Source organism: Amphibalanus amphitrite, unplaced genomic scaffold, assembly GCF_019059575.1.
Source record: "Amphibalanus amphitrite isolate SeventyFive unplaced genomic scaffold, NRLGWU_Aamphi_draft 001013F_arrow, whole genome shotgun sequence".
Classification (NCBI taxonomy): Eukaryota; Metazoa; Arthropoda; class Thecostraca; order Balanomorpha; family Balanidae; genus Amphibalanus; species Amphibalanus amphitrite.
In genome coordinates, this window is record NW_024882507.1 from 211664 (window position 1) to 235639 (window position 23976).

The 23976-nt window shown below is 45.9% G+C and overlaps 1 protein-coding gene across 3 annotated transcripts; it reads left to right on the forward strand.

Annotated features, from left to right (window-relative positions):
• The first annotated feature begins 4593 nt into the window (after window positions 1-4593).
• On the forward strand, window positions 4594-22406 carry LOC122369175. Of its 3 annotated transcripts, none has more exons than XR_006254363.1 (2): window positions 4594-4946; window positions 21603-22406. XR_006254363.1 is itself a non-coding variant. In XM_043343688.1 (2 exons), exons 1-2 carry the CDS (start codon window positions 4926-4928, stop codon window positions 14025-14027), a joined length of 1116 nt encoding a protein of 371 aa, XP_043199623.1. In that variant the 5' UTR covers window positions 4594-4925; the 3' UTR covers window positions 14028-14705. The 3 variants fall into 3 exon arrangements, 1 of the variants encoding a protein (XP_043199623.1); XR_006254364.1 differs by lacking the exon at window positions 21603-22406 and adding an exon at window positions 11511-11625; XM_043343688.1 differs by lacking the exon at window positions 21603-22406 and adding an exon at window positions 12933-14705.
• Window positions 22407-23976: the final 1570 nt, after the last annotated feature.

A 23976-nucleotide genomic window follows, 5' to 3' on the forward strand; every position in this document is an offset into this window, starting at 1 on the left:
TACCTGTCCCGGAGCTGTCTATTACGTTTTGGTGGGCGACCTTGCTGACTGACTGGTGTAACTGTACCAATGCAAGTATGATGCAGAAAGAATGATGTCAATATAATGTAGAACGATTTAATGCAGAAAAGCGTCCTGCGAACGTTAACTGCTTTGGTCAGATCCTAAAGAAGAGGAAGTCTGTCATATTACAGGGTCATAACTTCGAAACCAGAATTTGCTTATATGTATCCCCACGGTGAAAGGCTGGTTCGGATGCCACTCATTATACATTTTTTTAAGGCTTTGTGCAGTAACACTAAAATTGGCCTTTGTTTTTATTGTTAATGTTTTGCGTCTTCCAGAAAACCTCGGCATTCCTGTACCGGACTCTGCTGGCGCTCACCTACAACTGGACCTGGACAAAACGGTGGCGGTAGCATCAGCTGCAGACGCACCCGCTGCAGACAGACCTGCAGCACACTCGCCCGCTGCAAATGCACCTGCAGAGGACGCACCTTTGATTGAAATGCGAACGCCTCCGCTACAGCGGCACAGAAATCGGATGGTGGCCACGCGTGAAAACATGTCGTCATTTAACAAGGTTGCGCAAGTTCTCCCCACGATACGTGTACGAAATGCTTCCAATGATGACAGACTGGATGACGTGGTGTCAGACACAGACTCTGATCCTGACTGGATGCCTCCCAGCAACGAGTCTGCTGACATGCTTGACCGGACGTGGTCCCTCGACGAAGTGTGTGAAATATTTCCTGAAGTGAGAGGTGAGATTCTTCCCAATTCACCCGATCACGCAGATTCGAACCCATCACTGCAGTCACACGCCACCTACTCACCTGTCGCGGGAGCATCTGCGGACGCCCTCTTGCCACCCGCACCCGCTGCAGACGCTTCTGCCGCACCTGCCGCACCCGCACCCGCTCCAGATACTTTGACGACCCAACCTGCAGTGAATGTACCGACAGCGAGTACATCTCGCGAGGATGAACCTCACCTGGAAGGATCCCCCAGTCATGGTGTCTTTTATAGAGTGTCGCCTACTGCTAAAACGTACGATACAGTAAACTCATGCCTGTTTTGTAAAAAGAAAATCAAACAGAAAATGCGCCGCCATTTGAAAACAAAACATTCAGACAAACAGCAAGTGGCGCATGCCATGACGGGGACAGCTGATCAACAGGACAGAAAGTTTTCCCTTCTTATCAGCCGGGGTAACTTTGAGCACAACTTGGAAGTACTGGAAGCTGGGAAAGGGGAACTTATGTTGAAGAGGAGACCCAAGAAGCCCGACATACCAGTCACCAAGTTCCTGCCATGTCCTGGATGTCTGGAGTTTATGTTGCGTGAGGACCTGCAGCAGCATCATCCAGTTTGTCCTGCAGACAACATGGACAGTCTGGACAACGCAATGATCACCACTAGAGATGCCACAAATTTGCAATTTCATTACCCGCCCCGCCCCGCAGATACCCCTTGCCCAACCACAACTACCCGCAAGCTGATTTTGGCTGAGCCGAACCCGCAAAAAACCCGCAATTTTGAAAACCTGCTTTTGCAAGAAAAAAATACAGCTGGGTCAATGCTAGAGCTATATAAACCTTACTTGCTTCATTGCTGTGCAGAAAAAGACAGCCAAACAAATAGTAAGGACTTGAAATTGCTATGCTAAGTCCTCAGGAAGTGCACACTGGATAGTGGAAAACGAATAATGCATCAATACATTTGAAATTCCTTTCTGAAAACTGAAAAGAGTTCAGTAAAATCTTTCTCTCACCTTACCCTTCAGCATTGGCTGAGGATCAAAATTTTACTCTGGCTCCCTCTCAATGTTAGGCTTCTGGAATGATATTGTTATCAAAATGAATGTTGATATAAAAGATATGCGATTTCCAGTTAAAAATAAATAGTGACACGGTGAATAATAAGTATCCAGTCGATCTACACATAAAACAAATCATGCAAAATCCCAGCAAAAACCAACTAACCACCAATGAACCACGCGTTTCTGGAAACATGCGTCAGAAGCGTCACCAACAGCTGATTGCAAAGAATGTTACAGCGACTAAATTATTGCGGCCGTAGTTAGTGCGAACTTGTTGCGAAAACACCGATGTATAATGCATATTCATGTGCCATTCTGATAAAGTTATTTTACACAACAGCTAAAGTTTTACCATATAGAGGTTAATAACCGGTTAAGAAATAAAGAGACAGTAAATACTAAATTAAATGTAATAATTTCATACATGGTCTTGGTAATGCTCTCCGGCTCTCTCGTCATACAAATGATAAGCACGTAAAAAGACAAAAGAAATAAATGCGACCAGCTACGTGGTTTTGTATGTAACATGTATAACTGCTATTTTGAGGTATTCAAAAACCAAGACAGAAAAATTGATTGTAAAATTATTGCGTCATCAATGACAGCTTTCCTTTGCCTCAGAGACCAAAATTGACGCAGTCAAATGCCAATCCTTGTCAGAATGTCGGAAGTGCGCCAGTATTGTATTGCGTTATATTTGGGCCGCCCAGTCAATATTTTGATTTTTTGTAAGGGTAATTGGTGTGTTATTTTCGTAATATAGGGTGGAACAGAACATAGGATAGGTAATCAATGAATTTGCATCAAATTTTGTTTAGTTGATAGCTCTTTTTTATGCTGACCAGACGCAAATAAAGTAGCATGTGGCATTGGCTCTGATTCTGGGTTCTTCCATAATGTATATCTAGTGCACACTGCACATAGACTTCAGTTCAGCTTCCTATAAGCTTGCTTTCAGGTTCTTTTATGTTTTATGGAATGCTTTCATCAGCAATTATTTATGCTTTGTAGTTTGTTGCTTATACCTTGGTTTGGTCATTGCTAGACTGTGGATGCTATTGCTGGTTGTTTTCAGTTTTGCATTTGAAATGTGCTTCCTTGATATATTTCTATATTTGGTTCTGTTTTAAAAGTTGTTTTGATGAATATTGTATTGCTAACCTGAGCAAATGCACTTGGCATTGTGTTTTGCATCTAAAAAAAAAAAAAAAATAGGTTCTTAAGTCTGACCGCCAAATACCCGCCACACGACAAGTTTTGCTTCTCGAACCCGCCAAAAACCCTGCGGGTTTTGAAAACCCGCAGAAAGCGGGTTCGCGGGTTCAAAAGTGGCATCTCTAATCACCACCAAGGCGGAAAACCTGCTGCGCAGGTTTGATCCAGGAGACGTACCTGAGTTCGTAAGGGAGATACGAGACAAAGCTATAAGGGACGTAGTTTGTGGCGACAGAACGTTGGTGGCATACACTGAAAACATTTTTACACCTGTTCCCGAAAAATAACTCCTGTCCTAAGTGTGAAGAATCAAATGACACCCGAATCACGAATCATCTGTTAAGTCTGATCAACTATGCATGGGTAAACGTAAGTGTTTGGGATAATACACTTTGCCTTAACCCGCGCCCTGCTGGGGGGGGGTGTTTGAACACCCCCCCCTTGTGGTTTTTCGCGAATATCTCAAAAACGGCGGCGCCTACACATGTTGTGAAAATTTCAGACCAAGGTCATTCAAGGTCAGGTCACCAGGTCACTTGAAGTGACCTCACCTCATAAAAAGTTTCAATGTCTGTCATAGCTACACCGAGTGACCGATCGCTTTAAAACTTTCAGCGATTGCTAAGAGCAATAGCATTTACAAAATGTATATCTCAGAATTTTGATATCGATGACCTAAGGTCAGGTCAATTTTGCGACCTCCCCATTATAAGTCAATGGGAGAAAATTGAAATGCGCCTCTTTTGGATGAAAGACATTATAAACACTCCCAAGCACCGAATTACAAGTGGTTTAGACACACTGAACATGAAAATGGTGTCCGTGACCCTTGTTTATGCCCTGAGGTCATCTTAGGTCACGAATGGTATCTAACAGTTTTTCGCAAATAACTTTTGATAGAGGCATGCTAGAGCGATGAAAACGCCTTAGATGTGTTCAGCTCGACGATACGGATCGACTGATATGCAACATGACCCTTTCCGGTCAGGTCATGACCTTGACCTGAGGTCAAATTTTCAAGTTGACCTTTCAAGGTCAAGTTATAGTTCATTCGATGCGTCTTGACGAGAGGAACACGATGCCGGTAAAAGTAAGCTCGTACAGGGCTTGGGTCAAAAGTTATTGCAGAAAAACTGTTTCCGAAAAAATCGGCTATTTTTGCAGTTTTTGCCCCCTGCAGGCAAAACCGTTGACGTTAGGTCAAATCTGAGAGGATTACTCAGAAAGGGCGTTAATAGGGCTATCGAATGCGCTTTTCCGCGGCGCTGTAGCTCTATTGGTTCCCGAGTTATGCGTTGGTTTCTTGGAAAGTTTCGCCATTCGACCTGGAAATCGGGGAAATTTTGCCTTCAATGACCTCTGGTGACCTGACCTTTGACCTGACCAAAAAATTGACCGAAGTGATTTCGTCATTATTTTTGACGCTCTTTCGAACGCCGCCTTCCGCGTATCGCTACGTGGCCCAGGAGCCGAGTTACAAGGGGGGGTGTTCAAACACCCCCCCCCCCCCAGCAGGGCGTGGAAATCCAGGACCCCCAGCCGGGCGCGGGTTAACACTGTGGTCCACGAAAAATACGTGCTCCGGGTGTCATCATGAACCTCGTTATAGATGATCAACACCGGTTTCGAGTCCCCCACAAATTGATCATCAGGGCAGGCATCAATAAAAGGGTAGGACCTTGGAATGCGTGTTATTTTTTCCCGCGCGACCGCCTTGGGCTGATCATGCAGCTCGCGAAACGCGTATCATTTTCCCGCGCGTCCGCCGGCGGCGGGTTGTTTGTCACTTTACTCGGGTGTAAGAAATTACAAACATTTGGCCTTGTCGCCATCTTTGCTGCATTTTGTGTGTTGCGGCGGACGCGTGGTATTGCCGGTTCTGGGCTGCATGGATTCGAAGAGGGCTGAGGTAAGGTGATAGGCATACATCTTTACAATAAGCATTTGGCCATTTGCAGTTACGGAAGGCGAATAAGGATGTGGAGGAAGGTAGAAACTAGTGATGTCAATTTCAGAAATTTTGGAAACCAATACCAAACCGATACCGACCAAAACCACTGAGATTATACCAAAACCGAACCGATTTTCAGAAATAGGGGGAAATACCGACTAGATACCGAAATCAGGGAATTATCAAACAAATGCTTCAAACTTTCTCAAGACATATGATAAGCCTTGAAAGGTACCTAATACTTTGAAACAAGGTAACAAAAACAAATCAGGCAATCTGTTAATTATTTGCATTGCAAAAAAAAAACATTTATAACTTATTTTGTAACTATTAACAAATATTCAGGTCAGTTATTTTACTGGAATGTGGATTCAAGTCAACTGCATGAGGTGTTAGGAAAATAACTTGAACCCTGAATCTTGTCCGTGCCTGAACCATCAAACCTTCTTTCAATTCACGTCATTCATTTCGAGTCCGGTCAAGACAGGGTTTAGTGTGTTATCATGATCCAAAAGTGGTAACCCAATTGACAATGATGGGCTACACCTTGGGCTTGCTACACCATTAATGTAAACAAAGCCCATGATACCTAGTCCTACAGTTAAACCCAAGTAGCATGGTGATTGGTGACGATACTGACGCAACCAATTTTTCTTCATAAACAAATGTGTAACACAACAAAACTTGATAAATAATTACTTACGAGGCACACTGATAGATAGCAGACACCACTGTAATGATATCGCGATGAAATCTAAGTAAAATGTCCATAATTTTACGGAAGCATTGACACACGTCACGTGTCATCTCTTCCATAATGGCGGCCTTACAGGCGGCGGCCATTTGCATTTGATTAAACTGTATAAAATAAAGTTTTTCTTTTCTTTTTTGCTTAAGTCCACTTAAATCAAAATTCCTTGTATAGATTTTGACATCTTAAAATTAATTCAAGAAAGTTGTAGGCCACTTTTGCTGAAAAATGAAGTACCAGAAAAGCATAGTTGTTCAATTATTTTCAATTAATTATTGAGCTATATCGGTTCCTCAACCTGGCGCAGCTGCGACATTGAAATGTTTTTAGATGTGTTCAGTTTTGAAACTGCTGTGTGCGAGTCAAGCCAAAAGCCAATTATATTTCATAAGTGTTTATGATAAAATTGCTAGCGATCTGTATCTGTTGAGAGAGCAGGAAAGAGAACACTAATTAAAGAAAATAAATTATCCACAGGATCATGACAGCATCGCTCACTACAAGGCTTTTTGAAGTTGAGCGAAGTTGAAGATTTGTGGGCTGATGGGGGTGATGATGAAGTGACAAATGCTGCCTTAAATATTAGATGATAATGGTGAAGCTAGTGCTGTATTAAACAGGGTTTTGGATAATGTAATTGCATTGCAGTAAAATGGAGAGGAAGACAAGGTCAAGATCAATCACAGACTCCTCAAAACAAAGTCAAATTTGTTGCTAATAAATGCTTTGGAAATTTTGAGAAAGGTAGTTTAAGTATGTTTTCCAGCATACAGTGAGTTAAACATTAATTCATGTTTATGTCTTGCACATTGGCTTTCTTTGTAGGATAATTATCCTCATGGTATTGGAATTTGCTAACACTGATAAGTTGCCATTTAACATTGGTAGACTGATGTATTTGATATTACAGTTGTCAGTTGATGTGTTTGCCCATTTGTTAGGATATCATGCATTTGGGAGAAATGTGTCATGATTGCCATTTTTCTTCATCCAGTGTCATTTAGCAAAATCAAATTTGAGTTCAGAAGGTTTATCAAAAATGCTTTCAAATATTTTATGACAGTAGTTGATTTTCATGATACCGACAAAATACCAAATGCTTTTGGTATATAATACCGAATACCGAATCGGTATTGGTTCGGTATCGGTATACCGAAATTTTGGTAACCGATTGACACCACTAGTAGAAACGCAGCAAGACGTCCTGCTGTCTGCTTCTGTCGGCATATGTGGCGCTGTCATAATGATAACTGGTGAATTATCCATTTTATTTCCTATGTTACTCCGTTCTTTTCCTTGCTATTTTATAATTACAATATTTGCATAATGCATGGTTTAATGTGCCTATCCTAGAGTTCCGCATCACAAATGCTTTGTGTGCACCATTGATAATGTGATGCCTCATGGTTGTGAATGACAATGAGGGACGATAAAGCACAGAAGGAAATAGTTAAATAGCCATTTTAATGGTTATAATTGACTGAATCCAATTCATGTGCCTACGTATGGATTGGATTTTAGATTTCAATTTATCAGTACATGGATTTGGATTATTTGAGGTGAGACGTGCAGAATGTTCATACCTACCTTCAAGGGCGGAGAATTGTTGGGGGTGCATTTCTTGTTTGAATGTATAATTTTCTGCATTCAGGATGGTTATCGGGATAACAAAGGCCACTTGGCCTGGTGGACCTATTCTCACCGAGCTCTTAGCTGCTTGGACTAGTGTGGCTCTAAGGGATAGGGAGTGTTGTACATGACCGTCTTCCAGTGGCGGTCTAGTCGGGCCTTGAACTGGTTGAGGGTTTCGGCACACACATGGTTTCAGTCTGGGAGTGTGATCCAGTTGTTGACTACTCACACACTCAGCATGTTCCACTGAACGAGTGTCCGCACCCTGCGTTTCTTGAACTTCCACTTGTGCCCTCTCGTTCTTGTCGAGTCGTGCCTTGTCAGGATCTCAGCAACCAGCACAGGGGCGTAGGAGCCACAGGGGGGCACGTGCCCCCCCCCCAACCGCAGAGCCGTGGGGCATTGCCCCCATAACTTCACGGTAAAAAGATGCATTTCGAGACAAAAATGGCATGGCATTGCACCTTGCGATGCGAGCCAGCGTCCCTACGTTCAGTAAAGCACATTTCCGTCTAATGAAGGAGCCTTTTGGGCAGGTAGGACACCTTTTCTCATCACTGGCGCACTAGCAGACCGAATTTTGCCCCCACAGCTGAAAGCAAGTTCCTGAACCAGCAGGTCGTAGAGCAGGTGTCCTGACCTAGAGCAGGTTTATTAGTTATTACTCATTGTTTACCTAAAATCCTACTAAGTTAATCTAAATTAGGTACACTCGGGGGCAGATTGATGTTCCACAACTCTTTATCCACCGGGTTCCTATGGCTCAGCATTGGCAGCAGCCGCCTGGTACCGGTAGACTGTGCCGCTTCACTTACTTGTCAAGCGGCACAGCCTACCCACACCGTATGCCACCGGTCTGGGTCGGTGGCTGGAAGGCGATGTGGGCCGCCTGTGACGTCAGCGCAGCGGTGAGGGCCGAGCCCGGAGGCATGGCTCGGGTCGGCGCGGCGCGGCGGCTGGGGAGGGCTGGGGAGTGAGGTGGGGTGGGAGCACGGACCATCACGCGGCTGAGCGAGTGTAGTTAGGTAACTTTCGCGTCTCAAGGGGCCAATTATTCTACCTAACAATTGTGCTAAAGCAGTTGTTAAAATGTCCTATCCCCAAGACAGCGCCTATCATCATACTTGTCATGCACATTACGACACACTTAAACGTGGCATTGGGACAGCCGATAGAATTTATATCACACGTGCATCGAGTTGCGGAGCTACATTGTTTTTAACAGATAAGTATTAAGGCCTTGATTGAGCTCATTGGTGTCTATTATTTCGCAAAGCAATCGTCCAGAGAGGTGGGAACTGGGGTTTTTGGATAGCGCGGCGTCCCAACTTTAAAGGGACCCTCCCACCTTAACATTAGTTTTGAGTTGAGATAGCCAAGTTTGCGGCCAGGCTCAGAAACCACCATTTATCCTGGTCGCAACCCCCGCAGCTTTATGGTGTTCAAGAAATTTCTTCCCTTTACTTGCAGGGTGGGACCAGCGTGGTCCCTATCTCTTAACCATTACGGGAATCTGATGACGTCATCAGGCTTTCGAACGTCCGTTAAATGTTTGACTAAAACGTTTTGTAGCACGCGGTGGTATATCCTGCTTTGCGCGCAACAAATGCCGCACTTTCAAATAAAGTCGCTAGGAACAGCGGAGATCCCAAAAAGTAAACAAAAGTAAAAGTCAAATATCTTGAAAACCGGTGAATATTTTTCGATGAAATTTGGTAGATATTCGTTTTTTGCTCTTTCTGAACCGAGCGACATCACTTTCATGCCAATTCATTAACTTTTTTGAAGGTGGGAGGGTCCCTTTAAGCAACTTTTACTATTCCTCTAATGTGTGGTCGCAGCCACCAATAGCAAACCGTTCCATCTAGGAACGAAAAAGTCGCGCACCTGGGACGGTTCGAACCGGGTTTCTCCAACCGGTCACCCTACGACGCTAGCGTGTATCCACTGAGCTGCCGAAACCAGCGACCACCCGCCGCGGTCAAACGCGATCAAATGTCACAATGCTGTCATTGGCGGTCAGCGGGTGAAAGTCATTTTGTTTTGTGCAGATGAGAACCATTCTCCGTAGCTCAGTGGATGAACGCTCGAGTCGTGAATTGGCCGGTGGGAGAAGCCCGGTTCGAACCCTTCTGAGTGGCCGACTTTTTGGCTCCTAGTTGGAACGGTTTGCTATTGGGGGCTGCGACCACATACATTATTATTATTATTATTATATTAGGTATTAGAGCAACAGTAATAATCGCTTTAAATTGGGCGTTGGCTGCAGCACTGCTCATAACCCCCAGTTCCCACGTCTCTGGACGATTACCGTGCGAAACAATAGACACCAATCTGCTCAATCAAGGCCTTAATACTAATATGTTATACAAAATATAGCTCCGCACCTCGATGCACGAGTGACATAAGTTCTATCGGCTGTCCCATTGCCACGCTTAAGTGTGTCGTAATGTGCATGACAAGTATGATGATAGGCGCTGTCTTGGGGATAGCACATTTTAACAACTGCTTTAGCACAATTGTTAGGTAGAATAATTGGCGCCTTGAGAGTGAGACACGAAAGTTAACTACACTCGCTTAGCCGCGCGATGTCCGTGCTCCCACCCAACCTCACTCCCCAGCCCTCGCCAGCCGCCGCGCCGCGCCGACCCGAGCCATGCCTCCGGGCTCGGCCCTCACCGCTGCGCTGACGTCACAGGCGGCCCACATCACCTTCCAGCCACCGACCCAGACCGGTGTCATACGGGTGGGTAGGCTGTGCCGCTTGACAAGTAAGTGAAGCGGCACAGTCTACCGGTACCAGGCGGCTGCTGCCAATGCTGAGCCATAGGAACCTGGTGGATAAAGAGTTGTGGAACATCAATCTGCCCTCGAGTGTACGTACTCCCTTCCCATCTAAAGCAGCTAAAGTAATTTGGTGGGGTACCTAATGAGGAGTTTAGGTGAGCCAAAGAAATATATCCAGTAACAACATTGGCGGATCTAGCTAGTGACTAAGGGAGGGGCCAAAACGGGCCAAAGTAGGGGCCTTATACATGTAGCAATATACCTAAAGCATTGGGTTCGGTTTGCAAAGGGAGGGGTCAAATCCCACTTTGGCCCCGCCACTGCTGGATTTTGGCCCGTTGCCCCCTGGATCCGCTAGTGAGTAACAATCTATATCTGTAAGAAGCTTGAGTTTGAGGGCTTCGGGTACCTGATTGCAAAATCAGGAACACCCACAGACACAGCCAAAATCCAGACAGCCAACTTTCAATTGGCTGTCTGGCACTGGGAGCAAATGGTCATTTTTTATGCATCCAAGGTCCTGGATGACAAATCAATATTTTGATGCAAAGTGGGGGGGGGGGGCTTGTCATAGGCATCTTGGTTAAAGGGACCCTCCCACCTTCTAAAATGTTATTAAAACCAGTTAAATTGTGCCCGACTTTATAGATTGGATGCCCAGGAACATGGTTCTGGCATTTATTTTTCATTAAACATCTCAGGCTTCCCATATTCCAAACACAAACTTTCAAATATGTGAGTCACAGCCTAAAATTCTCCCTTCCCCAGGCCACATTACTGTCATAAAGCTGATTCTTTTTAATCTGTAGGCACCACAGCAAAGCTCAGACCAAGTTTTAATTGATTTTCCACGAACAAGCCCATCTAAATCAGAATGACTAAATGAGGTGACGTCACACTAACGGTCGCTCCGTGTTGAAGATAGGACCTTAGCTAAGGTCTTTTTTTGAAGCATCAGATGGAGTTTTCTCCTAAACTATGGAACTGTGGGAGTTCAAGACAATTTTTTCTGCCTTTTTGCCAGATTGTCCTCAACTTGGCTATCCCAACTCAAACCCCATGTTTAGGTGGGAGGTCCCTTTAAGGATAAAAATATTGACTCACTTTTCAGACAGCTTTGTATTTCAGGTAGATGGGTGCCACAGAAGCTTCCTGGTTGACAACTCCAATATTACCATTCAACGCGCAATCGTCCACTCCACACAATTTTCTTGATCCAAACTTTTGGGTCAACTTTGGAGTTTTCGGTTTTTGATTTATCATGTTTTTGTTTTGTTTCACAATTTTTCCCGTTTTTGAGTTACTGATTCTGTGTGTGTTTTTTTTTTTTTTTGCTTTCATTTGCCATGGAGTCCTCCGGCTCCATGTTTGACAATGGCTCTGGTAGTTTTTGGAGACCGAAAAATTGAAGAAAACAAAACAAAATGAAGTGTGTCTTGGAGCTTGTACTTCAAAAAAGTGAGTCACTTTTGATCGTTAAGCATGGTACCTATGACAGCCCCGCCCACTTCACGTCAAAATATTGATGCGTCATCCAGGACCTTTTTGATGGGTATTTTTTTTTAGCATTGGTGGGTTTTTGATTTTTTTTTTCATACTTTACTTCTTTGAACTGTGATGTTTGTTTCATTAGTTTCTAGAGTGAACCTCAAACAGGTAGTACCTATTACGCACTATGTATTTACACAATATACATATATTCTCTCGCTCGAGTGCAGTACTTCCATGGCGCTGCACCGGTCATTTTGCCAACGTCGATGGCACTGTCGAGCAGTTCTAGCAATCAATTGTTGATATAAAAATGCTTAACAGCATCATTGACATCGAGTGAATGAGCTTATTAACCCGCGCCCTGTTCCGGGGGGAGGGGGTTTGAACACACCTTGCGTTTTTTTTCGGATTGCCAGAAAACGGCGGAAACATCCAACTTCCTCTGAGTGTCATCCAATGTCTTCAAAATGCCCAGAAGCATGGTGTTACAGGTCCCTGTCGGTGATTCCGCCGAAACAAATCACCCCTGTCATTTGGAAGATGCTCCTTACGTCATCTGAGGTCACCTGAGGTCATCAGCGGTTTTTCTGCAATAACTTTCGTTTGGGTAGAGATAGAAGCTCCAAACAGCGTCCAGTGTTTTTGTCTCGTCAATGCAGATCGACTGATATGCAACATGACCTATTTGGATCAGGTCATGACCTTGACCTAAGGCCAACTTTTTACTTGACTTTTTAATGTCATATTATATATCATTCGATGTGCCTTGACGAGCTAAGCACAATGGTGTGTGAATCGTTCCTGGATCTTTTCTGGAACAAAAGTTAATTCAGAAAGTCAAAACGGTCATTGTTTTCTTCGGTGACCTCTGGTAACCTCGTTTTGACCTGACCTAAAGATGACTTAAGTACTTTCGTAATGATTTTTAACGAGCTTTTGAATGCCACCTTGCACGTCTCGCTACGTTGCCTAGAAGCTGAGCCGAATTAGGGCAAAAACCCACCTTGGGTTTTTGCTTTCAATTACCTACCCACCAAAAAAAAAAAAAACACACACACACACCAGTGGGTTGGGTTTCTGCTCGTAACAACCCTGCCAGGCAGCAAGCTGCTGTTCGGATTTAGGCATGGCTGTCGGGCCGGGCGGCTACACATTGGCTCCACGGATATGGGCCGGAACGGCCGAAGGAAAGTGTAGCCGTGCAGACCTCTTCAAATAAATCCTGTACGTATTCTCTGCCCTATTTGCCCAACTTCTGTTCATTTGTAAAGTTTTTTTTTCAGGGCTGTACATCAAGACAAGACCAAATAAGATTCTCTTGTTGCCATTGCTCTCTGTATTTTGGTACTCAACGTGACGCTTCAAAACATGCGAGGCAACATTCTGGAAATCCCTATTTTCGCATAGTATGTCCAATCTGCAAACGTTTTTTTACATCTGTTCCGGGCTGGAGTAGGCACTTGAAAACCCATAATATTCCAGAAGATACCGAGACATCGAGATCACACGTGGTGGACACAGACTCCAGGACTAGTGAGTCTGTTGACGAAGATAATACAAGGCATCCTAGTGCAGCTGAGAGTGAGACAGGCCCAATTTATGACTCCCGTAAGGAGCTGGCTTCCTTGATTGTTCGCCTGAGGGCCAAAAATGTTATTGAAAGCTCATGCCGGGATGTGCTAGATTTTGTCCATTCATTTACTACTAGTGCAATCAAAGAGTATGAAGAGGGAAAAGGCACAGAACATGAAGAACGTGGAAGCAGTGGATGCTCAGAACCTGACGTACCATGCCTGAAGAACTGCGCGAAGCTGTTGGGTAATGATCATCTTGAAGCGACAGCTCTGAAAGAATTTGATATTGTTGAACCGGAGACCATTGTTCTTGGCAAAGATGAGAAGGGCAAAGAACACTCTTATCAGTTCATATCACTGAAGGATCAGCTGAGTTCCCGCATCAGAACTCTTTCATCTGAAGATGTTCTATCGCCCTCCGATGATCCAGATGAGCTGAAGGGGCTGCAAGATGGGACAGCTCATCGCACTGTAGAGAATGACACGCTCTCCCTCGTTCTGTATTATGATGGATTCCAGGCAGGAAATCCCCTAGGGAACAAGGCGAAAGAACAGACACTCGGAGGTATTTATTGTAGCATTGGAAACGTTCGATCCCAAGGGAAATTGGATGACATTTTTTGTGTGCTTCTGTTCGAGGAACAACTTCTTGAGAAATACACGTGGACTGAGATTCTCGAGATTCTCGATGCGCGTCCACGTGGACACGTGGACTCAGTATCTATAAAGATTGGATGGTGGTTGGTGGCGCTTTGGCTCCCTCATTGCATGATAATGTTCTTACCAGTTTTTAGTTTGTGGTAGGATAATGAAAAATATAAACGAAACGTCGGATTGTCTTTTGAAAAAAAAACGAGCTATTGTGTGTGCAGTTTGTATTTTACGGCATGACAGTGTTGCATTGGTAACTGACATGCGTGTCTATGTGTGTCTGTGTGTTTTAGAAGCTGCGCTGGAGCATCTCCTCATCGAACTTCGCGAGGAAGACGCTCTTTACGCGGCACCGACGGCCGGAGGTCCAATGGTTATATGGCGTGATGCCCTCTGGGTCGAGGGAGAGAAGGTAGCTGATTTTGAGATACTGAACAAGATCGACCAGTTCCTCACATGGGGTGCTGCGTTCTCGGTGTTCGCTCAAAAGCCGACCAAGAAAAGCACGCGGTGCTCCGCATACCTGGCAACCGTTATGGTTCTCCAAACAGACGTGCTGAAGCCCCCGAAAGGCCTGGAGCGTATCACTCAGTAAGCGTCAAGCTCAGTAGATTCGTGTCGCCTGACTGTCCATCTGAGGCCCGACTGAGTCGGGTAAGACTTACCTTTTTCCGTCTTGCGGAACTTCTTCACTGTCAGTGGGCCGAGATAGTCGTGTGTTGAAAGGTCGTCTCATGTCGACTCTCGCCTCTGGCAGGTCAGCCATCCTGGGTAGCTGAGGGGTGGCTCTGCGGTTGCGGCAGAACGCACACTTCTGTTGACACACTTCTGTTCACACTTCTGTTGACACGAAATGACAACAGATGTGCTGTCATTTCGGTTTGTGTCGTGTTGTTTTTTTTTTTTTTTTAAATAAAGTCGTTCGCCAAAAACAGTTGTTTTCTCAAGGGTGTGCAGTTACACTCATTACGCGGGGAGCCGTGGGACGGGTGTTGGAAAGTACCCGCGGGAGAGGTGTTTAAGCGCAGGTGTAACCCACAACGCAGGTGTAGACAGTAGGTGCTTAAATTCGATGCCGGTGTAGACAGTAGGTGTTGATACTCGATGCGGGTGTAAACAGTGGGCGTTGATACTCGATGGGGGTGTAAGCAGTGGGCGTTGATACTCGATGGGGGTGTAAACAGTGGGTGTTAATACTTAATGCGGGTGTAAACATCGAGCGTTGATACTCGATGCGCGTGTAAACATTGGGTGTTGATACCTGATGCAGGTGTTCGATGACGCCTTGATGAAGGGTTAGTTGACACCTGTTCAGATGCTTAAAAATGGAACCTGATCAACGACACCTGTTCCGCGGGTTTACACTCGGGACAGGTGTACAAATGTTTTCAGTGATGCCAACTACACCGTAGAAAGCAAAGGAAAAAACGAAAACCACTTGAAGCCAATAAAAACCAGAGTGACCAAACTAGCCAAAGTTCTCCTAGATGTACGGGACAGGAAGAGTCAGCCAAACCTCACTATGGATGAGCTTTGTGACGCTCGATACTTTGACGACATTGTGCATGTGACAAAGCAAGCAGCGGGATACAGGGAAGGCACTAAGCTGACCCCACCAACGTTCCTAGTGCCTACTGTGCCAAGAACAGTGGGAACTGCGTTGGGGAAGGTTTGCCATGTACTACTGGGCGTCAGTATGCGAGAAGGAAACACGGAGATGCAGAACCGAATCTCCATCTTCAAGAGACTGCTAGAAAACGAATGGGGCGATAAAATGGGGCGCGCCTCACTCGAAACATTGAATTTGAGAAAACAGAACGCAGAGAAACAGCTGCCAACCACCGAAGATATGAAACGGCTACAGAACCACCTTCAGACCAAACTGGCATCCACGATGGAGTCTGTGAGTAGAAAGCCTAGCGTCAAGTCATACAACACCTTGGCGTGCGTAACAGCCGTCAGCCTCATGGTGTTCAACAAACGTAGAGGTGGAGAGTCCATGAAGATTCGTGTCCGTGATTACACTTCAAGAGCGGCGTACACCCAAAACGAGACAGTCGTCAATTCGCTATCAGACTTGGAGAAACAGATCATGGACAAGATGTGCCTGATTTCAGGTATTTGAACGTTGAGCTGAGCATTGTTAATAAGATTATTAGAAGGATGAATAACCTGTTGCTCATTTCTATCAGAAATAGAAAAAATAAACCAATATATATTCGGGCGTGGCCCTTCTTCAGTGGTACAAGATCACAATAAAACAAGAGAGACGTATGTGACACACATGAGGCAAAATACAATATTTTGAATCAAATCACTCACAGATATTTTGCATGCGCTTCCAAGATAGGCGTCGATCTAGATTTAGATAGTAATAAATAGCTAATAAATGGTGGCACAGTACATACATATGGCACATACATACATATATATAGGTACAGTTCAATACGATACAGGTAAGCTCGGTTTGCATAACAACATTTATATGCCTAGATAGGTCATTTTAACGAATCATCGTCCTGTACATCGTGGCATGATATTCGCCATAGCCTATACTGTCACCATAGCCTATACCAAGAATAGCACTTTGTATAACATTGCTAACTATTCGACATCAGCCTCATCAGACATCAGACAGTATGGTCACTGTTATGTGTTTGTGAGTTCGAGTGCATGAGCGTAAGTGTAGGTGTGTGTGTGGGGGGGGGGGCTATGTTTGTGTATGTGTTAATCGTGGATATGTAAGTGAATATGTAAGTGAAGATTGGGGGATGAATGGGTAAAAGCAAGAAAGAGTAAGGGAATTAGTCCCGACGATGTGTGAGTGAAGGCGTCAAATAATGTGATCTAATCAAAATCTAAGTATGTACTATCTGGCGTGATCACAAGACCGTCTATAGCTCTGAGTATGGTACTGGCTTGATGAGCGTCCAAGATGATGTCATTGTGTTGAGTGTGGGGCGATGATTGCGAATTTCGATGGACTCGGCGATCTTCAGCTCAGCTACGTCTTTGCAGATTTGAAGAATTGTAATGGAGAGGGCATCGTGGCTCGGCTCTACGTTACAATGGCAGGTCATGAAGTGTTCTCCGAAAGGGGTGTTTCTTGTGTGGTTTTTGGCGTCACGTAGATGCTCGTTAAAGCAGAGCCTAACGCTTCTTTTACTTTCACCTATGTAGGTGACTTTTTGGGTGCAGAGGTTGCAAATGATCTGATAGACTACGTTTTTTACGTGGCATCTACCCTTGAGTCCAGCTAGACAGCAGTGACATTTTTTGTTCCCTGCTGGACACGGTGGCTTTTCTAGAGCTGAGCTGGTGAGTTTCTGTGAGAGGGTGGGGCCACTTTGCCATGCTATTCGCATCGACAGGTTGGACTTTTTCACGATGGATTCGATTTTCCTAGAGAGGTTATCATCTATGAAGGGAAGGGTGACGTACGTGATGTCACTAGGGCTTTTAGATAGTTTTTGTGCCGGGCTCATCTTTTCTTTATCACTCGTTTTGACTTTGCTGTTCGTTTTTACTGAGAATTTAGTTTTTCTGATGAGCTTAGTGGGGTAGCCGTTGGCGATGAACAGCGATTCAATTCTGTTCATGCCGCGTTCCTGGGCTGATGTTGAACTTCCGAGACGCTGAGCTCTTAGAAGTTGAGAGTAGAGCACCGATCTTTTGGTCTGGAAGGGATGGGCTGATGTGAATGGAAGGATGATGGGAGCGGCCGTGGGTTTTATGTAGAGTTCAGTGGCTAATGAGTTATTTTTTTTCCAGCGTTACCAAGGTGTCGAGGAAGGGGATTTGTTTTTTGTCAGATCGGTCGCTGCGTTCGATAGAAAATTTAAGCGAGGGATGGAAGTTGTTGAGGTAATCGAGGAAGGCGTCTAGAGTATCAGGTCCGTGTGTCCAGACTCCGAAAATGTCATCAATATATCTTACATATAGGGCTGGTTGTAGATTTGCTGAAGCGAGGATCATACTTTCAATCGCGTCCATGAATATAATGGCCAAAGGGGGAGCCACGCGGCTGCCCATGGCAATCCCATGGGTTTGTTTGAAGTATTGTTGTCCGAATCTTAAGTAGTTGTTGGTCAAACAGTGCTTCAGGAGGTTTTCTATGATAGGTGGGCTAAGGTCTAAAAGGTCTATCTTTTCCTTGTGTTTAGAGATAAGCTTCATCGTGAAATCTATCGCTTCGCTTATGGGAATGTTTCCGTAGAGGTTCGCTACGTCAACTGTGAATAAAATCGAACCAGTTGGCACACGTCTGGGGAAGGATTCATTTAAGCGGTTGAGAAATTCGTAGGTGTTTTTCAAGTGAGCTGGGACGAAGATCAGAAGTTGGGTTATGAGCCGTTCCAAAAACCATGTCAGTTTATCCAAGGGGTCACCACAGGCTGAAACTATAGGTCTAAGGGGCATATCGGGCTTGTGGCTCTTTGGTAGACCGTATAGCTCAGCAGTCCTAGAAGAGGAGGGTTTTATCGCGTTGACGACTTTGTCACTGACTTTCCCCGCTAGGTTTGCCGAAATGATTCTTTTTGTCTCAGCTTCAAGTCGGGGTGTGGGATTCTTAGGCATCTGTTCATACTGGGATGTGATAGACTGTGCTTTTTGAACATATGTATCCTTAGGCATAAGAACAAATCCTTTGCCCTTATCAGAGCGTTTTGCAATAATTTCTGGATCGGAGCGAATAGCATCTAAAGCGTCTAAATCTTCTTTTGAGTGGTTAGGTTTGTTCGAGGTGCGATGGTTTTTGAAGCAGTTCATGACCTTTTGTTTGAGTGCTCTGAGTGCACGTTCTGTGTCTTGGTCAGAGGTTGGTGCCATTCTGGTGTCTGTATCACTAAATCTTGGTGCTAAGTTTAGTTGTTTGATACTAGGCTGGCTGTTTTGATCATTGTCGTTGTTAGGGTTGTTTATGTGCGTGGGTTGTTGTTGCTGTTGTTGCTGCTGGGGCTGCTGTTGGTGCTGTTGTCGCAGTTGGTGATGTGTCTGTTGTTCTTGGTCTGTGTGTGATAGTTCCTGATGTGCGTGCCGTCTAGATAGAAGATCTAGCTTCCAACGAAGTGCGAAGGCTCCTCTTTCTAAGCCCTTTTCTACGTTGTACAGCACCTTTTTGCAGATGTTGCGAGATAAGGCGAAATTAGGCCCATTACTTAGCATATTCGAGAGGTTTTCGGACAGATTCTGACCGGTCAGGTTGAGAACTTTATCTGGGCCTGCAGCTGAACGTAACGTGTTACTCTCTGTTTGTGTGTTGCTGACTGGTGTGGGCCCGTTAAAAGTCGTGTTCGACAAAGCCTGCCTAAGGTCAGAATCGCTAGGTGGGGCCACAGAGTGCTGGGCGTCGGTACAGGCACAATATCTGGCATCGAACCACACTACCGAGCTTACCTGTATCGTATTGAACTGTACCTATATATATGTATGTATGTGCCATATGTATGTACTGTGCCACCATTTATTAGCTATTTATTACTATCTAAATCTAGATCGACGCCTATCTTGGAAGCGCATGCAAAATATCTGTGAGTGATTTGATTCAAAATATTGTATTTTGCCTCATGTGTGTCACATACGTCTCTCTTGTTTTATTGTGATCTTGTACCACTGAAGAAGGGCCACGCCCGAATATATATTGGTTTATTTTTTCTATTTCTGATAGAAATGAGCAACAGGTTATTCATCCTTCTAATAAGATGTGCCTGATCAAAACGCGTGGCAAACGTGGAGGGACTGTGCCGGTTCTCATACCACAGATGGAGAAACGGGCGATCGATCTTCTGGTTTCTCTCCGTGAGTCGGTGGGTCTGCGTGATAGTGTACCAGAAGAGGCGCTCCTCTTCTCAAAGGCTCCGGAAGGAAGACTCGTAAACGGGTGGTATCAGCTGAAGAAAGAATGCAGAGATGCTGGTTGCCGAGACATAAACGCCATCACTTCAACAAATATGCGCAAATGAATGCTGACAAAACTCACTTCATCTTGCTTGGTACCAGAGATTCCATAAAAAAGACAGCCAACTTCCATATCGACTTCTCTGGCTCAAAAATCACCCCCAGTCAGACCGTTACAGTTCTGGGCGTTGTTCTCGACCAGTGCCTCTCATGGGAATCCCACATTTCCATGGTTGTGCAGAGATGCAATCACATCACAGCATCCCCACACAAAATCCGTCACTTTCTTTCCAGAGACATCCTGAAACTCCTCGTCCAGCATCACATATTTCCCCACATCCGATACTGCCTATCCGTTTGGGGAGGAGCTGCCAAGGTCCACATGCACCGTATCCAGAAATGTATAAATTTCGCAGCGAGATTGGTCACTGGTGTACGACGCCACGAGCACATCGCACCAGCCCTTGAATCACTAGGATGGGGCAGAGTGCACGACTGGGTGAGGGATCATGACTGTATGCACGTGTACAGAGCGCTTAACTCCACGGTCTGTCCCGAGTCGCTCCGTGCAATGTTTGTCCCTCGAGGGAGTGTGTCCGAGCGGATGACGCGAGCGGTAACGGCGGGACTTCTAGAGCTGCCAAAGCGACGCCTCGCTCGGTCTCAGCACTGTTTTTGTTACCGGGCTGCCAGTGCATGGAACAAATTGGATTCACAGACAAGACAAGCGCCTAGCTGCGCTGCCTTTACCAGAGCTTTGTCGCGTGCCCCTCGTCAGTGAATCACTTTTATACATTTCCACGCTTTTAACTTTATTTGCGCAGCACTCTAAACTCAACTTTTTACCCTTCATCGCATTCATCCTCAGCTATTCGCAGCTTACGTGTCATGATAAAATGCATATATGTGTACCTGAGCGGTGGGTGTCAATTTTAATGCTGTATTATGTTCCATTGACTGGACACATAATAACCACATCGTGGACGTGTCTTTAATAAATGACTTTGACTTTGACTTTGACGACGCACAGAGGTCAGTAGCTCCGGTGCCGGCCCTGCAGTGCTCTGAGAGAGCGTCGAGACCGCCTAACCGATTCTGTCCCTAATTAAGGTCTTTGTAAATATGTGTTCATCGTGCATCGTTTGTGATGTAAGCCGCGTGATCAGCTGCTAACTGATAATTTTTGCTGCGATTTTGCTGTGGTCGTTGCTGGCGATTTGTTTAGTAATGTCGTGGCAAGTTACAATGTGGCTAAATTCATTTTACGTTAGGGGGAGGATGTAGAAAAAAGGCCGAAAAAGATGTCGTTATTTTCATAAAACTTGACTTCGACCCTTTTTAAGCACTGTTTTTATTTATGTCACGAGAAAATGATGTAGAAACACTAAATGCTGATAAAACGTTGAAGACATTCTGATATTCGGGATGTCAAATGAGGTTTTTAAGTCGGGTCATATATTTGAACATTTTGGTTAGGTATTCGAATGATTGTCTTAGCGTGTTGTGAGAGTTTGCGAGGTTTGTGTTGCCCTTGCTCCTAGACGTTTGGGTTCGAGGTTGTTATTATAAGTCGTGACTGCCGTGTGGATGTTTTTATTTACATTTTTAGGATGTCATTATACTTTTCACTACGGGTGAATTTCCCCGCAACATTACAATTTTGGACACACTGGGCAAGCTGGTTGGGGGCTGTTCTGTTGACGGAACGCGCCGATCGACATGGCATGCAGCCATCCAGCGCCTCAAATCGGCGAATCTGTCCAGCGTGGTCTCAATGGAGTGCTGAGCGGTGCTAAAGGACATGGTTATTTTCATGCGTTCTGTTCACAGTTTTGTCGTGGCTGTGCTGTCCGCGGCCGTGCTCCACGGTTGCGACGTCTGCGGCCAAGCTGCCCGCTGCTGAGCTCCGCGGCCGAGCTGCCAGCGGCCGCGCTCTGCGGCCGTGCTCTGCGGTCGTGCTCTGCGGCCGTGCTTCCCATGGCTGGGCCCTCCGTGGTCCCGTGATCGTGGCCGCGGCGAGGGTGCCGCGACCTGCGCGGTGCCGTGCGCTGCAGTGATGGCGCCGCGCACTGTGCAGTGATTGTGCCGTGCGCTGCGTACGCGGTCGGTGCCTCGCGCCGCGCTGTTGAGCGTGCCGTATTCGGACGGTGGCTGCCGCGCGCAGCGTGGTGATTGCTGCGCTCTGCCATGAGTGCCGCTCACTGCCGTGGCCTGAGTGCCGCGCTCGGACGGAGTGCCACGCGCCGTTGTGTTGCGTCGCCTTCTGCCTTTTGATATGTGCTATCTCCGAATTTAATGTTGCTTGTTGCCGATGTTCGCTTCTTTTCGTTAAGAGGGTCGGGTATAGTCGGTCGATTTATTCGCACCGTTTGATTTCGTACCGGCTTCTCTTCTGTTTCTTATTGTTTTCTGCGATGTCACTTGTCCGATTTTATATCTGATTAATTCACGTCACTTAAGTATTTATTTTATATTGTCATAATAACTTACGGCGCTGTTCCTTTATTTTCTGTTTAGTTGCAGCCCTAGTACCTTAATTTCCGATGTCTCTTCGGTTTGTTGTCGCTCGCATGTTCAGAGAGTCCTGGTTGGCCGGCGCGAGCGGCGGTTGTGGAATACAAGCTCGTCTGTGAAGGTTGCGTGTCGGAGCCGGGTTGGCGAGGCGGGACCCGTCTACATTTCAAACACCATTGCATTTCTCTCATCAAGACGCGTCGAATGATGAATAATGTGACCTCAAACATAGGCGCGGGAACCGGGGAGGGGGCAGTAGGGGCAGCTTGCCCCCCCCCCCCAACTCTGGGGCCGTGGGGCCGTGTATCTTATGGTCAGGGCGCGTGTTTGAATTTATTTTCGGGGGTTGGGTCACTTAACTTGACCTGGTGACCTGACCTTTGATGACCTGGAGCTAAAATTTTCAAAGCCTGTACGGAAAAGACGTATAATAAGCTGTACCAAACCGTTTTTGAGATGTCAGCGAACACCACCCTTGTGGCGCAGTTGGCAAGTGCGTTCACGTTTGGTGTGGGAGGTCCTTGGATCAAAGCTGACCTCTGGCAGCATTTTCCTCGGCCGGCTCCGACCCAGGAGATGGCAGTAACTGGGGAGTGTTCGCTCGGTCGTGGGGATTAACGCTGTGCCAGCCAGCGCCCCCGGCCGCAGGTACACGGGCCTGATCCGCCTTTAAACAGATCCTTCGGTCCGGTGACATGTCCCGGGGGCACGGCCTCGCTTCATGTCCCGGAGCAGCCCTCTGACCTGCCGGGCCCGAGAAATCGGGATAGCCCCAGCGTGCGTACCAGTGCGGTGCCACCTGGGGTGCGTGACAGGAAGCGTGCGGTCAAGGCTGTCCCGCGTAGCGGGTGCCGAAAGCGATTCGTACCACTGCCGTGTATATAGTGTACTAACCCAGTATGAATGTGAGCTACTAACGACAAAAAGCCCGGGTCGGGCACCAAAAATATTTAAAAAAAAGAGATGTCAGCGAAAACCTGGGGAGGGGGGGGGGCGTGAAAACGCCGAGCGGGTTAATGAACCAGTAAGACGCCTTTCGGGGCGATACGCGAGCGAGCAAAAGGATGAGCCCTGCAAGTGCGAAACTGAGTGGGGGTATTTCCAACTGACTTTTGCACGGCACCCTGCCAACCGGTCGCTATCGGTGTATCAAATCTGAGCACAATCGGTCCAGCCGTTCCTGAGATCTGGAAGCGGCACCCTCCACGTGCGCACGTGTAGTACACTTCAACGTTGGTCGTTGACGCATTGAAATACATTGCCAAGTTGCTCATACTCAGAATTTTCCGCCATTCTACGAAAGCTTGCTTCGCTCGCTCCGCTGGCTCGCTTGTAATAAAGCACGTAAAAAATATGTCAACTTAAAGTGCAATTTAAAAACAAAAATGTACGTCCACCTATGCACTACATTTCAAAGCAAAAAAAAAAATGTCCACTTATACCGTTATCTCAAGACAAAAAAATATGTCCACCTAAAAGTACAGTCCACCGAAACGCTTTTTTGCACCCAAATTCGACCGGCTACCACATCAAAACTAACCGCCATAGGACAGCGGCCAGTTGATATTGTCTTGCTACCTACCTGACGTGCGCTGCCATCTAAAAGTCATCCTCCCAGCATGCGTAGTTTTCAAGTCCATCGAAAGACGAAATACGCTAAAGTTCACCCATCCCGGAATTTCGAATATGT

Excerpts from the sequence above, each read along its gene's own strand:
- LOC122369175 (XM_043343688.1), top strand. The coding sequence starts at position 4,926 with ATGGATTCGAAGAGGGCTGAG. Across the intron at positions 4,947-12,932 it reads TGGATTCGAAGAGGGCTGAG|GGCTGTACATCAAGACAAGA; the intron begins GTAAGGTGATAG and ends TTTTTTTTTCAG.